Genomic DNA, 13,796 nt, shown 5'->3' with positions numbered 1-13,796 from the left:
TTATTGCCCATCCCTAATTGCCCTGGAGAAAAGTGGTGAGCTACTGCGATGATCCACTACAACCCTTGGGGTGCAGAGTCACCCAAAGATCTGTTAAGAAGGGAGTTCTTACATTTTGACCCTGCACACTAAAGGAACAGCGATATACTTCCAAGTCCGGATGGTATGTGGCTTAGAGAGGAACTTGCAGCTGGTGGGTGTTCCCGTGTATCTGGATTGGGGTGCTGGAAGAGCACAGCAGTTCAGGCAGCATCCAAGGAGCTTCGAAATCGACGTTTCGGGCAAAAGCCCTTATCTGCTGGCCTTGCCCCTCCAAGTGGTAGAGGTAGTGGGTTTGGAAAGTGCTGTTGGAGGAGACTTAGTGAGTTGCTGTAGATGGTACACATTGTTGATCTGGGGCATTGGTGGTGGAGGGAGTGGACATTCAGTAATCTGAATGGACAAAGGCTGGAAATAATGAGCAAGTCAGGCACCTGTCTGGGGAGAGAGAAACAGAGTTAATATTTCAAAAGGTTCCAGGACTGAAACACTGGATAAGATGTTCTGAAATAAAGGGTGCTCAGTTTTGTGTTCAGTGTCCCTCGTTTGCTGTATTTGGTCTAGTATAGAAAGTATACTAGAGCAGAGTGTGCAGAGCTGAAAATGTGTTGCCGGAAAAGCGCAGCAGGTCAGGCAGCATCCAAGGAACAGGAGAATCGACGTTTCGGGCATAAGCCCTTCTTCCCGAAACGTCGATTCTCCTGTTCCTTGGATGCTGCCTGACCTGCTGCGCTTTTCCGGCAACACATTTTCAGCTCTGATCTCCAGCATCTGCAGTCCTCACTTTCTCCCCAGAGTGTGCAGAACCTGGTACTGTGTACACCACACTCGGTTTCTTATTCAAGTTGAGGATGACAGTGTGGAACTCCAAAAGGACAGTGATAAGTCGGTGGAGTGGGGGATGGGTGGTAGGTGAGGTTCAATGCAGACATGTGTGAGGTGAAGAATTTTGGACAGAAGAACATTAAAAGGTGATATAAAATGGGGGTCCGATTCTAAAGGGGATGCAGTAACAGAGGGACCTGGGGTTTGAATGTGCTCAGATCTTCAAAGATAGCAGAATAGGTGGAGAACAGTAAATAAAGCTACAGTGTTTTCAGGCTTTATGAGTAGGAGCAGAGATTACAAGAGCAAGGAAATGATGCTGAATTTGTATACAACACACGTTAGACTTCAGCTAGAGTATTGTGTACTGTTGTGGGTACCACGTTATAGGAAATTTGTGAATGTATTGGAGAGAGTGGGGAAGCAATTTACATGAATTCTTCAAAGAATACGAAACTTCCTTGATGAGGATAGATTGAAGAAATTGTGACTGGAGAGAAAAAGGCTGAGTAGAGATCTGATAGAGATTTAAAAATGATGAGGTGGCTGGATAGAGAGGGAGAAACTATTCCTGCTGGTAAAATACAAAAGCTTAAACATGCACCAACAGATTCAAGAATAGCTTCTTCCCTGCTGTTATTAAACTTCTGAACGGACCTCCTAAATTTAATGTTGATCTCACTCTTTGTGAACCTCCTCGCAGCTGTAACATTCTATTCCTTGCTCTGTTCTATTACCCTAATGCACTTTGTATGGTATGATCTTCCTGTACTACACACAAAACAAAACTTTTCACTGTACCTAGGTACGTGACAATAATAAATCAAAATGAAAAAAGAGCAAGGAGGATAAAATTTAAAGTGATGTGCAAACAAAGCAGGGCTGATGTGAGAAAAATCTTTTTCACACCGAGGGTAGTTAGAGTCTGGAATGCACTGCCTGGCAGGTTCAATTGAGACATTCAAGAGGGTACTGGATGATTATTTGGATAGAAATGACTTGCAGAGGTATGGGGAAAAGGCAGGAGATTGGCACTGGGGTTCAAAGCAGTGCAGGCATTATGGGCTGAATGGCCTCCTTCTTTGCTGTAAATGGATTCTGTGCGTTCCTGACTGGTTTTTGCACACTGAGAGCAGTCTGACTAAATTCCTGGGACTATAGAGAGTATCAAAGACTGGTTCCAGTCTGGGGGGCAGGCAGGGTCAAGGGCACCAACGGTGCCAGCATCTGACAACCTTTGGGCTGTACAGTCATAGAGCCATAGAGACAGACTTGTCCATGCTGACCAGATATTCTAAATTAACCTAGTCCCATTTGCCAGCACTTGGCCCACTCCCTCTAAACCCTTCCTATTCATAAACCCATCCAGATGCCTTTTTAAATTGTAATTGTATCAGCGTCCACCACATCCTCTGGCAGCTCATTCCATACCCATACCACCCTCTGCATGAAAAAGCTGCCCCTGAGGTCACGTTTATATCTTTCCTCTCTCGCCCAAAATCTATGCCCTCTTGTTCTGGATTCCCCCACCCCAGGGAAAAGGCTCTATCTTTTTGCCCTATCCCTGCTCCTCATGATTTTATAAACTTTTATGAGGTCACCCCTCAGCCTCCGACATTCCAGGAAAACAGCCCCAGCCTGTTCAGCCTCTCCCTGTAGCTCAAACTCTCCAACCCTGGCAACATCCTTGTAAGTTGTGTTGGCGTTCTGAGCAGATCACTTGATCCGAAGTGTTAATTCTTGATTTCGCTCCACAGATGCCGCCAGACCTGCTGAGCTTTTCCCAGCAATCTCTGTTTCTGATTTACAGCATCAGCAGTCCTTTGAGTTTTTAACTTTTGACTCCAAGCCCCCGGGGCAGTTGGCATGTGCCCTTCTCTCAGGACGTGGTGAGGAATGTGGGTGCTGCTAATCATGATGATTAAAAATGAAAACATCACATGTGAATCTGCCAGTGTGTGTGTGTTTAAATAAAACCCCAACCTACGTAGATAACCAGATGTTTTTTTTTCCATCTGTCTTGTTGAGCCCTGAGGATTGCTCAGGGTGCTAATTAGCGGCTGGCATTTAGTTGTGACATTGAGCGCAGAGAGCTGAATCCTGTAGTACAGTCAGTGTTGAGAATAAGGTGACAGCAATTTCTCCAAAGGGGGCTGTTTGGCTCAGAGGTGGGAAAGGGGACAGAAAGAAGCTTCTGTGAAGAGGAGGAGGCAAAAGCCTGGGATTGCATGCTAATTCTATAGCACTCCCCAACCAGAGGCGATAGTGATTGGGTCCGTGTGTGTGCGCCTGTAATTCAGCTCTGCTGTGTTTTGTGTGTGTGTTGCAGTGATTTGACAAAATTAAGACTGCTCGTGTGTGTGTGTGGGAGGGGTGGAGGAAGGGGAAAAACTACATTTTCCAAAAAAAAACCAACCCCTACCTGCTGCCAGAGGGGAACATGATCGGCTTGAACAGCGTTCACACAAGCGAGAATCTGCGCCCCCGGACGGCAGCATCAGCCCGCTATAACCGGGATTACTGCGGGGCACACGCCGCTCGCTACCGAACACCACAGCGCTCGAAATCCCTTCGAAATCCCGGCGTAGACAAAAACAAGGTAATACCGGCGTAAACAGAGAGGGGAGGAGGGGGAAATCACATCTGGTCAGCTTTGCAGCATCGGGATGGTTTTATTGCTGATTGAACCAGGATTTGCAAATTTTTTTAAGTTAATTTTTTTTTGTTTGTTTAATTTTTTTTGTTTCAAAAGGAGAGGTTTGTTTTTTTTTTGTTAAACAAGGAAACTTAATCCCATTGAATAATGTTCTCTCCTGTGCGTGCAGGAGTTGGACTTCCCTGGTTTTATTTAAATCTGGAGCATGTATTGGATTAGGGTCCCACAAAAGTCAGATATTTGGGAGAGGGGAGGGAATTTGAGATGGTGCGTACCCCCTCTCTCACACACCGACGGTGTTGAAGCGGCCAGAAGGGGCGTTGGGATAGGAGAGGAGAGGGGAGGGGGAACGCGCCCCAGTGCCCAGAAATGTACAAATAAATCAGCCCCCACCAGGTTTGTTTTTGCTGCAATGCAGCATTAGATTGAGAGGGTACAAAAGTCTTGGGACCCGCGGCTGTGCATCACTTGAAGTTGCTCCTGAACTGCAGCTCTTCTCCTTCCTGCTGTTTGCACTAAGCCTGGTTCTGTGGCCAGTGTGCTTCCAAGCCGCGATTGGAACACTGCATTAACACCACCCTGAATTTACAGAGACACAGCGTAATCGCCCAGTAAATGTGATCTGAGCCCTAGGATTCACCCTCAGTTTTCATTCAGCTCACTGTCTGCTGGATGTATTCTGTTCGCGTTATACTGTGCACCTCATCAGTAAAAATATATTTCCCAACCACCCCGTTCAGAAATGTTGTTACACCACCTCTTAGGCTAGTGAGGCTTGAACTTGGGTCTCCTGGCTCAGAGGTAGAGGCACTACCGCTACAGCCCTTTCTTAAATTGATAGTTCTGTTGCAGTACAGCCACTTGAGTTATTCAAATGTAATGAGGCAGATTTTGTTGGAGTGTCTGGCATCCATCTTTTAAAAGAAAAATCAATAAACCCATTTGGAAATGTAATGATGCACTTCTAGGGCAGTTGAGACTTGAATCTCTGGCCCAGGGATAGGGGCATTATCACTGTGCCACAAGATTTCTTTTTCATAAGACCCCTTTGAGCCAAGTGTTTGTTAAAGTAGTTTTAATCAACCTGTTCAGACATATTCTGACACACCTCCGCGGAACTGTGGGACTTGAACCCCAGAGGTATCCCAGAGAGAGGAACACAACCACTGTATCACAACCTGTTGCTTTTCTGTGTGGACACAGAAAACGAGAAGCAATTATTAACACAAATATTTGTTCTGCAGCACGGTGGCTCAGTGGTTAGCACTGCAGCCTCACAGCACCCGGGACCCAGATTCGATTCCAGCCTCGAGCGACTGTCTGTGTGGAGTTTGCACATTCTCCCCGTGTCTGCGTGGGTTTCTTCCAGGTGCTCCGGTTTCCTCCCACAGTCCAAAGACGTGCAGGTCAGGTGAATTGGCCACGCTAAATTGCCCATAGTGTTAGGTGCATTAGTCAGTGGCAAATGGGACTGGGTGGGTTAATCTTCAGAGGGTCGATGTGGATTTGTTGGGCCAAAAAGCCTGTTTCCACACTGGAGGGAAGCTAATCTAATCTAACCTAAAATTTAGAGCAATCAAGTGATTCCTGTGAATTTCAGTTACCAGGCACACTTCACCTTCTAGGTAGAAGTGAGTACTGTGGATGCTGGAGATTAGAGTCAAGATTAGAGTGGAATTCCTGATGAAGGGCTTTTACCCGAAATGTTGATTTTCCTGCCTCTCGGATGCTGCTTGACCTGTGCTTTTCCAGCACCACTCTAATCTTGACACGTCACCTTTTGCCTTGTGAAAGTGGGAGCAACTTTTTCAGTGATTTGCACTGCCTTTGCACATTAATTACTCACCCCTTCACTCACAGAAAGTTCAACCTAGTCACTAACCTTATAATCAAACAAGGAACTCTGAATGCTGGAGATCTGAAATAAAAAGGATTTCTGATGAAGAGTCGCTCATCTCAAAACTCTGCTTTCTCCCGTAGATGCTGCTAGACCCGTGAGTTTCACCAGCAATTTCTGTTTTTGTTACTAACCTTTCAATTATGTGAAAGGTGATCGGTTCACCTCTCATTATAAGTACACGTAATAAGCACTATAAGCGTGGGGACTCATTTCCTCAAGCTGTGAATTAGAATCATGACATTCTTGATGTGGAATCAGGCCATTTGGCCCATTGAGCCCACACCAACCCTCTGAAGAGCTTTCCACCCAGACCCATCCTCTCCCCGTCACCACACATTTCTCATGGCTAACTCACCCAGCCTGCATATCCCGGGATATTGTGGGGCGATTTAGCACAGTCAATTCACCCTAACCTACACATCTTTGGAGTGTGGGAGGAAACTGGAGCACCCAGAGGAAACCTACACAGACACTGGGAGAATGTGCAAACTCCACACAGACCGTTGCCCGAGGCTGGAATTGAATCTGGGACCCTAGCGTTGTGAGGCAGCAGTGTGAGCCATTGTGCCACCTCAGATTATTTTAGGAGAGTTTAAAAAGTCAAATTTTACATCAACTTACTTTCCTTGTCTGTCCCTTTCCTCTTTTTCTTAATCCAGTCTTTCTTTGCGCCTCTTGATTTCACTTTCTGCAGCTGATTTTATTTTGGATTAACTCACTGCAACACACGATCCTTCTCAAGTCTTCCTCTGTTTCAGCAAGCTTTTTGTACTCACTGCTTCAGTCACTTTCCAGAGTTGACAGTGACCAATGTTTCATATGGTCAACTGGAGACTCGTGAATTGACACTCTCGTTCGTTAGTTCTTTGCCCCCTTCCATATGTCAGTGATTTACATAGTATTCACCATCACAGTGATGGTGCTGGGAGGAGCTTATCTTAACAAGGGAGGGAAAACCCAGAGAATAGATCATCATAATTCTCGTCTGAGATTATTGCATTGAATGACTAAATCACTAGAATTAACGGGAAATAAATTTGGGAAATTGTTATACTAGGGTGTCAAGGGGCATAGAATAAAGTAAGTTGGGGTTAAGCGACAGATCAGCCATAATCCAATCGAATGGCTGAATGTTGGTCAGGCGTATTATCTAAGCAGCTAGAATGAAATATGCAATATACTGTATCAGGTGCTACTTTTTAAAAGTGAGGTGTAATTCCATGTCTTGTCCTGTTGGGGGAGAATCCAGAACTTGCGGTCACTCTTTAAAAAAAGTTAAGGGGTCACCCACGAAGAGAATGTTTTCGTCTTTGAGAAGGCCCTAAGTCTTTGGAACTCGCTTCCTCAAGAGTCCTTGGTCAAGATAGACAGGTTTATGATAGGCAAGAGGGGTGAAAGGTTATCAGGGTCGGCAGGAAGATGGAGGAAGCAGATCAGTCTTGATCTTATTGAATCGTGGAGCAGATTTAAGGTGACTGAGTGGCCTACTCCAGCTCCTGTTCCGTATCTTTATGTCTGGGCCAACATTTCACTCGTGACCCAGAAGATATTAGCTCATTGTCCACTGACTAGATTCGGTTAGTATACCTGGTCAGCATGGACGAGTTGGACTGAAGAGTCTATTTCTGTACTGTACAGTCTATTTCTGTACTGTACGTATCTATGATTGTGGCGCTAAAACTTAGATGTGACTGCTACATTTGCCAACAGTCAATTTGTTGTCAAGTAAGTCACAGCATGAAGCACTTTGGTTTAGTTTAAGGCACTGTAAATAGAAGCGTTACATCCAAAATGGCATTCCTTGATTCCTGTCCTGCTTTGCACTGTGGTATAGCACTTGCTTCCATGATCAGTCAATGCTCACTCATAATATTCATTATGATGAATATAAAAGCGGCGATTTATCACTTTCTGCTGGGTAAGGACATTCATGACTGTGTGACCACGATGAGTGGATGGGGTAGAGGTTACTGATCTGCCAGGATCTCATTTAACGGCAGACCAATTTTGATGGACTGAATTCCCTCTGAAAACCTATTCACTCACCTAGATTGTGGTTACACCATCTTGCTTCACAATAGCAAAACAGCTGCTCAGTGCAGTTATGAACCAGGGTTTGCAGTGAATGGGACTCTTAATGATAGGTCAGATCTTTTTGGAAAGTGCAATCAGGATGTTTCTGGAATTTTGAACTAGCTGGGAGCCTGATGAAGTGTGTGTGACATATTGAAGACTTTATTACTTTAGACCCCATGCTATGTGGTAACTGCGTTGTGTTTGGTACTATTAAAAACAGCCTTTGCCAAAGGCTGTGCTCTTACAGGGAGGGTGGTGATATGAGTAATGTGAAAGCATGATAAAAAGAAAAAGATGTTTGTCAGAGATTGCTGTAGCATTTTCAAAAATGGAATCAAACAAATTGCAGCAAAATCTCCAGGATTGGATTTGATGTGATTTATTATTGTCACATGTACCTGGGTACAGTGAAAAGTTCATTTTGCATGCAGTCTGGGCAGATCATACCATACAAAGTGCATTTGGGTGATAGAACAGAGTGAGGAATACAGTGTTCTGGCTGCAGAGAAGAGTGAGACCAACATTTAAATTTGAAATTTGAGAGGTCCATTCAGAAGTCTAATAACAGCAGGGAAGAACCTGTTCTTGTATGTGTGTTTTAAGCTTTCTGCCCAATGGAAGAGGTTATGACCAGGGTGGGAGGGATCATTGGCTACCATTCCGAGGCAGCAATAAGTATAGATGAAGTCAGTGGAGGATTGTCCCGATCAATTTGTGAAATTTTGGAAGGACATCAGTGATTTTGGAATAAATATTTCTCATGTGACCGAGCCAGGACTGAGCTGCATCATGTCTTGTGTAATAGTGGGTGAGACACAAGGGTTTTTCCAGAAGTCTTACTGCTTGGCTATTAATCCAGCGACCAGTATAATGTTCCGGGTCCCCAGGTTTCAATCCACCAGTCGTCAAGTGCTGGGTTAATTGGTTCATGATTTTGAAAAGACTTAGTAACAGGTAAAGTTCCTTAGACTCTATCCCTTTAGTGGAGAAGAATTTCCATTGTCACTTTTTGCAGTGTATTGCTGCTATTTTACACACATTTTGTAACGTGGCTATAAATAGTCAAGGTTGAAACTTTATTGCTGGAACAGCACAGCAGGTCAGGCAGCATCCAGGGAACAGGAGATTCGACGTTTCGGGCACAGGCCCTTCTTCAGAAATGAAGAAGGGCCTGTGCCCGAAACGTCGAATCTCCTGTTCCCTGGATGCTGCCTGACCTGCTGTGCTGTTCCAGCAATAAAGTTTCAACTTTGATCTCCAGCATCTGCAGACCTCACTTTCTCCTATAAATAGTCAAGCTCAGGGAGACCTCTTTGATTGTCACTCTCCACCACATAGATCCAACAGGGTGAAGTGTGATGCGTTACACAGAAGGCAGTTTGAGGTCTCTTTGTGCTGTATTTTGAGAGCATTTAGGTGTGACACACTGCCCTGTTAGATTGGGACTGACTGCTTCATGTCAGCCGAAGAACGTGACAGAAACAGGGAAATGTTTTACACACACACACTGACGATGACTGATCTGAAGTCAGAGATGAAGTGGAAGTAACCTGATCCACTGTGCCACCTGGTCCTCAGTGGAAATCTTGCTCGAAAAGACAACTACAGCTTGCTCCCTGGTGGTTGGCCAATATGTACATACACCATAGTAGTGGCTCATCAGTTTACTCAGTGAGAGTCTCCATCACAAGAGCTTGAACCTATTCCACAAAGTGTTATCGAGGTGGCCAGGGATCTGTAAGAAAACCAAATGGGAACTTGTTTTGAACTAAATCCATAACAAAGATAAAGATACTTTTATATGAAGCAATAGGGGCGCAGAGAGGGAATAACTTTGAGGATAATACCTTTTTCTCGGGTAACCTTTTAATAAAAATATAACACACTCATGCAGTTCCCAGGGACTGTGCTGTTTTTTGTCATTCCTTAAATAGTCAAGTATGAACAAAAAGCATTTTGTGCAGTATGATTTTCCAACTTCATCCTCAGTCGATCAAAACCTACCTCCTTTTGGGGGCACAAACCTAAGGAGCTAATGGTGTGCTCCTGTACCTATGTTCTAACACCTTAACCAAAAATCACCTTGATTTAATTTACATTATATACATGTTGAGTTTGTCTGTGACCTTCCTGTCTGCTTCTGGTAACTTTTGGGAGTGAAAAATAAGCCTGAATCTTGAGAAATGTTGAGTGATATTTTGAGTTTTCTTTTAATGTCCAGAGTGCTCTTGCACTCAGCTGAATGTTGTTTCTTTTCATAAATCACCCAACGTAGTTTTTCATTTAATAACCACCACCAGGAAATCACCTGTGTTTTCAAATGATTAATTTACGTGCAAAGCCCCATTAAGGTCAATGCAGATCATCAAAGGTGAGGGAGTTGTAGGGAAATGGAATTGGAGGAGGAGAGATATTTTGTCAGATAGCTGGTGCCTTTGATACAAACAAGCTGACACTAATCCAAAACACATGAATCAAGTTAACCATCTGTTAAAATAGCATTTTGAAAAAACCCTTTTAACATCTTTTAAAAAGATCTTTTCCTTTGGGTAGAGTGATAAATGGACAGTTCACTAGTTCTAGAAGCAGAAATGTGGGACAATGGAACAATATGATCCTGCCTTATACCCTCATGTACACTTTTTTTAAAAAAAAACTAAAGGCTTAATTAAATATTTCCAAGGAAAACTTGAGATGAAATTTAACCCTCATTTTGCAAGCTGTTCACAAGATTGTTTGGCATGAAAAACAAAGAAAACTCTTCGGTGGTTTTGATCTTACTCTTCCTGAATATGAATCTATTGTCTCCCCATGTCATAACTTCCAGTTTAACATTACACCTAAATGTAGCATCCAGGTGAACTTAGTCCTCTGTTAGTACTGCACTGTGATGTCAGTATGTGCTGCTTGATTCCTGGAGTGATGCTTTGAGCTGTAATCTCTGACTGATAGGAGAGCAACTGCATCAGGTTAATGCACTGAAGCGATTCCACGTTCGGTACTGATCAGACCTTCATTATTTATCACGATTCTTTTCACCTTTTTTTTTTTCTGTAGGTTCTGTACAGCTCGATAAAGAATGAGAAGTTACAGTGGACCATGTAAGTATGGAGTATTTGTTTTGAGTACTTGACGTTGTCATAATGCATTGTAATTTTGTTGTCATTTGTGATTAGGAATAATCAGGAAATTTTGCAGAGCTCACTGTAATTTCTGTCTGTGTTCTGGAGCAGTGAAAGCTCTCAGGGACCCTGTGGAAATAATGGTATACTCTGAGTAACCCCTTGGAAATTCTGATGTACTACCTCCTGCCCCTGGAAATATCGATGCACTCCCAGGGATACTTTCTCCTCATATCAGGAATAAGACATTGATTAGATTAGATTACTTACAGTGTGGAAACAGGCCCTTCAGCCCAACAAGTCCACACCGCCCCGACGAAGCGCAACTAACCCATACCCCTACATTTACCCCTTACCTAACACTACGGGCAATTTAGCATGGCCAATTCACCTGACCTGCACATCTTTGGACTGGACTGTGGGAGGAAACCGGAGCACCCGGAGGAAACCCACGCAGACACTGGGAGAATGTGCAAACTCCACACAGTCAGTCGCCTGAGGCGGGAATTGAACCCGGGTCTCTGGTGCTGTGAGGCAGCAGTGCTAACCACTGTGCCACCGTGCCGCCCACAATTAGTTAACTGTTAGAATCCATTCCCGCAGACCAGCTGAGATCATCACTTTCATGCATTGCTCTGGCCTTCATTGTCAGTACACTGGACTGTAACAGGCAGAAACATGCACAATCATTCCTCGTTATGCGTTTTCGATCAGCCTGTATGGCTTAAAGGAAGCAGATAGGATTTGGTGCTTGTTAATTGCGCTGGGTCTCCCTGCCTTGTAATTGCTACAGCATCAGATGGGTTCAAATGATAGTATCATATTAGCCATCACACACTAATTAGACAGATTACTGTCTTGTAAATTGGTACAGGTGGGAGATGAAGGGTAGCTTTTGAGACATGTTCGCAATAAATGAGGGAAGCTGTACTTGTGCTCTGAACATGGATTTGAATGTAATCATGTATATCTCCCTTGGCACTGTACAAGGTAAGTCAGAGGTTTGAAATGTTTTAGGAGCATAATAAAATAATAGAATGATTCTATTCTGGCCATTCCGCCCATTGTGACTGTGCAGGGTTTTTGATCAAGCAATGCAATGAATTGCCTTTCCCCATTTGCATTGAAATATTTATCCAGTTTTAGATCTTGTCCTTGGTTAGTGTACGGGCAGAGGAAATGACCTGGGAGTTGCAGTGGGAGAGGGACTCCTTGAGATTCTTGTAGAGAGAGGAGGAAAACTTCTTCAAGGCAGGCATCCTTGCAAGAGGATTCGCAGTAGGGTTAAAATCAACGAGGTTAAAAACAATGACTGCAGATGCTGGAAACCAGATTCTGGATTAGTGGTGCTGGAAGAGCACAGCAGTTCAGGCAGCATCCAAGGAGCAGCGAAATCGATGTTTTGGGCAAAAGCCCTTCATCAGGAAGACAATCCTGAAGGGCTTTTGCCCGAAACGTCGATTTTACTGCTCCTCGGATGCTGCCTGAACTGCTGTGCTTTTCCAGCACCACTAATTCAGATACCTGGTTTCCAGCATCTGCAGTCATTGTTTTTACTTTGGATAGTGTATTCCAGGTCATGTCTCACAATGTCAGAAAATATTTGGTTATGTTGCCTCTGGCTGTTTTGTTAATGACTTCGCGTTTGTGTCTTTCTGGTTCCTGAGTTTCTCACTCCAAACTATCCATGTTGTTAAATGCTCCTGCTTCAAGGAGAAAATCATGCCTTTTGGAATTCCTCATCCCCCATTAGGGGAACTATTCTGTAAGTCTCCCTGTATTATCTCGGTGCTGAAGTGTAAGCAGTGTCAGATGTCTGAGTGAGCTTGTGTGCCTGTAGAATCCGTGGTTGCCGTTTCAGTTTTCCAGAGGTCTCCGTTTGTTGATGTTCCTCTCCTATCGTCCCTCTCTTGCTCCTTGCCTCTTCACATCTGAATCCTGAAGTTAGCATTAGGCAGTGAGGAGGTGTGAGATTGTGTCAGACTTTGCAATGTGATGTTCAGGCACTGTGTCCCTATGCAAGGTCGTGATAATGCTGCTAGGCTGGTAGTCCAGACTTGAGAGCGTGTTGCTGGAAAAGCACAGCAGGTCAGACAGCATCCGGGGAGCAGGAGAATCAACATTTTGGGCCAGAGTCCTTTGTCAGGAATCCTGATGAAGGGCTCTGGCCCGAACTGTCGATTCTCCTGCTCCTCGGATGCTGCCTGACCTGTTGTGCTTTTCCAGCAACATGCTCTCAACTTTGAACTCCAACGTCTGCAGACCTCACTTTCTCCTGGTAGTCCAGACCCCCCCCCCCCCCCACCTCCTCCAAGGTTATTGTTCTGAGGGCTTGGATTCAAATCCTACCGTCACAGATGGTAAGACGTGAAATTCTAAATTAAAAGAGAGCCTAATTCTTGTGAAAGTCCATCTGGTTCACCGATGTCCTTCAGGGCAGGTAACCTGCTATTATCTTTACTTGGTCTAGGCTACATGTGACTCCAGCCCCAAAATAATGTGGTTGGCTCTCAACTACCCTCTGGGTAGTTAGGGATGGGTAATAAATACTGGCCCACCCAGTGATGCCCATATCCTGTGCACGACGAAAAGAAAACCCAGGCACTAGCCTAGTCATCTTTAGCTCAGAGCAAAGGGTTTGTTGGAATTCCGTACTGGTGAAGTCCTTGGGAAGATGTTACAATGCTTGTTGTTGTTCAGTTGTTACCTATGACAGGAGCATGAAGGTGTAACTGTTATTTTTGGGACCGCGTAATGGAATGTACATCAACCCCCTGGGAATGCATTGTCCTATGGGAAGGGGACACCATGTTTTGCAAAGGGCCATTGTGGAGCAGAGGCGCTCATCATTTCCTCACCGCTGACACAAACATTGCGCAAGCTGTGGCTTCCATCTGTCACCGAGAGTGGCTGCAGCTTTTGACTCGTGAGGTTTGACCTGAATGTGAATGGTTCAGGGCTCTGTCAGTCATCAGGTGGAGCTCAGGAAACCCTCCCATGGCCAAGGGGTGGGTGTCAGACACTCAACCAGGTCTCGAAGCTGACGGGAAAGCCTTGACTGTGGACAAAGAAGAGGCCAGTGTTGTTTCTAATGCTCACAATTCTGAGATCTTCACTGGGGTCCTGGAGGTGGGAAGATCTTGGGGTGAAAATCTGCCCTACCTTGCTAAGGTTAAGA

The 13,796-nt window shown here is 44.6% G+C and overlaps 1 protein-coding gene across 9 annotated transcripts in view; it reads left to right on the top strand.

Annotated features, from left to right (window-relative positions):
• LOC122541902 (PH and SEC7 domain-containing protein 1-like) overlaps positions 1-13,796 on the top strand; it is a 210,720-nt gene that overhangs the window by 162,407 nt on the left and 34,517 nt on the right. For all 9 annotated transcript variants that reach the window (XM_087982551.1, XM_087982553.1, XM_087982552.1 and 6 more), the window contains one exon: positions 10,554-10,597. In XM_087982551.1, the coding sequence (XP_087838677.1) occupies positions 10,554-10,597 (44 nt within the window). The remainder of the gene's footprint in view (positions 1-10,553; positions 10,598-13,796) is intronic.

This window comes from Chiloscyllium plagiosum, unplaced genomic scaffold, assembly GCF_037043375.1.
Source record: "Chiloscyllium plagiosum isolate Xiang-an unplaced genomic scaffold, Cpla_swu_hap1 HiC_scaffold_43, whole genome shotgun sequence".
Classification (NCBI taxonomy): Eukaryota; Metazoa; Chordata; class Chondrichthyes; order Orectolobiformes; family Hemiscylliidae; genus Chiloscyllium; species Chiloscyllium plagiosum.
This window is presented reverse-complemented; position numbering and strand designations above follow the sequence as displayed.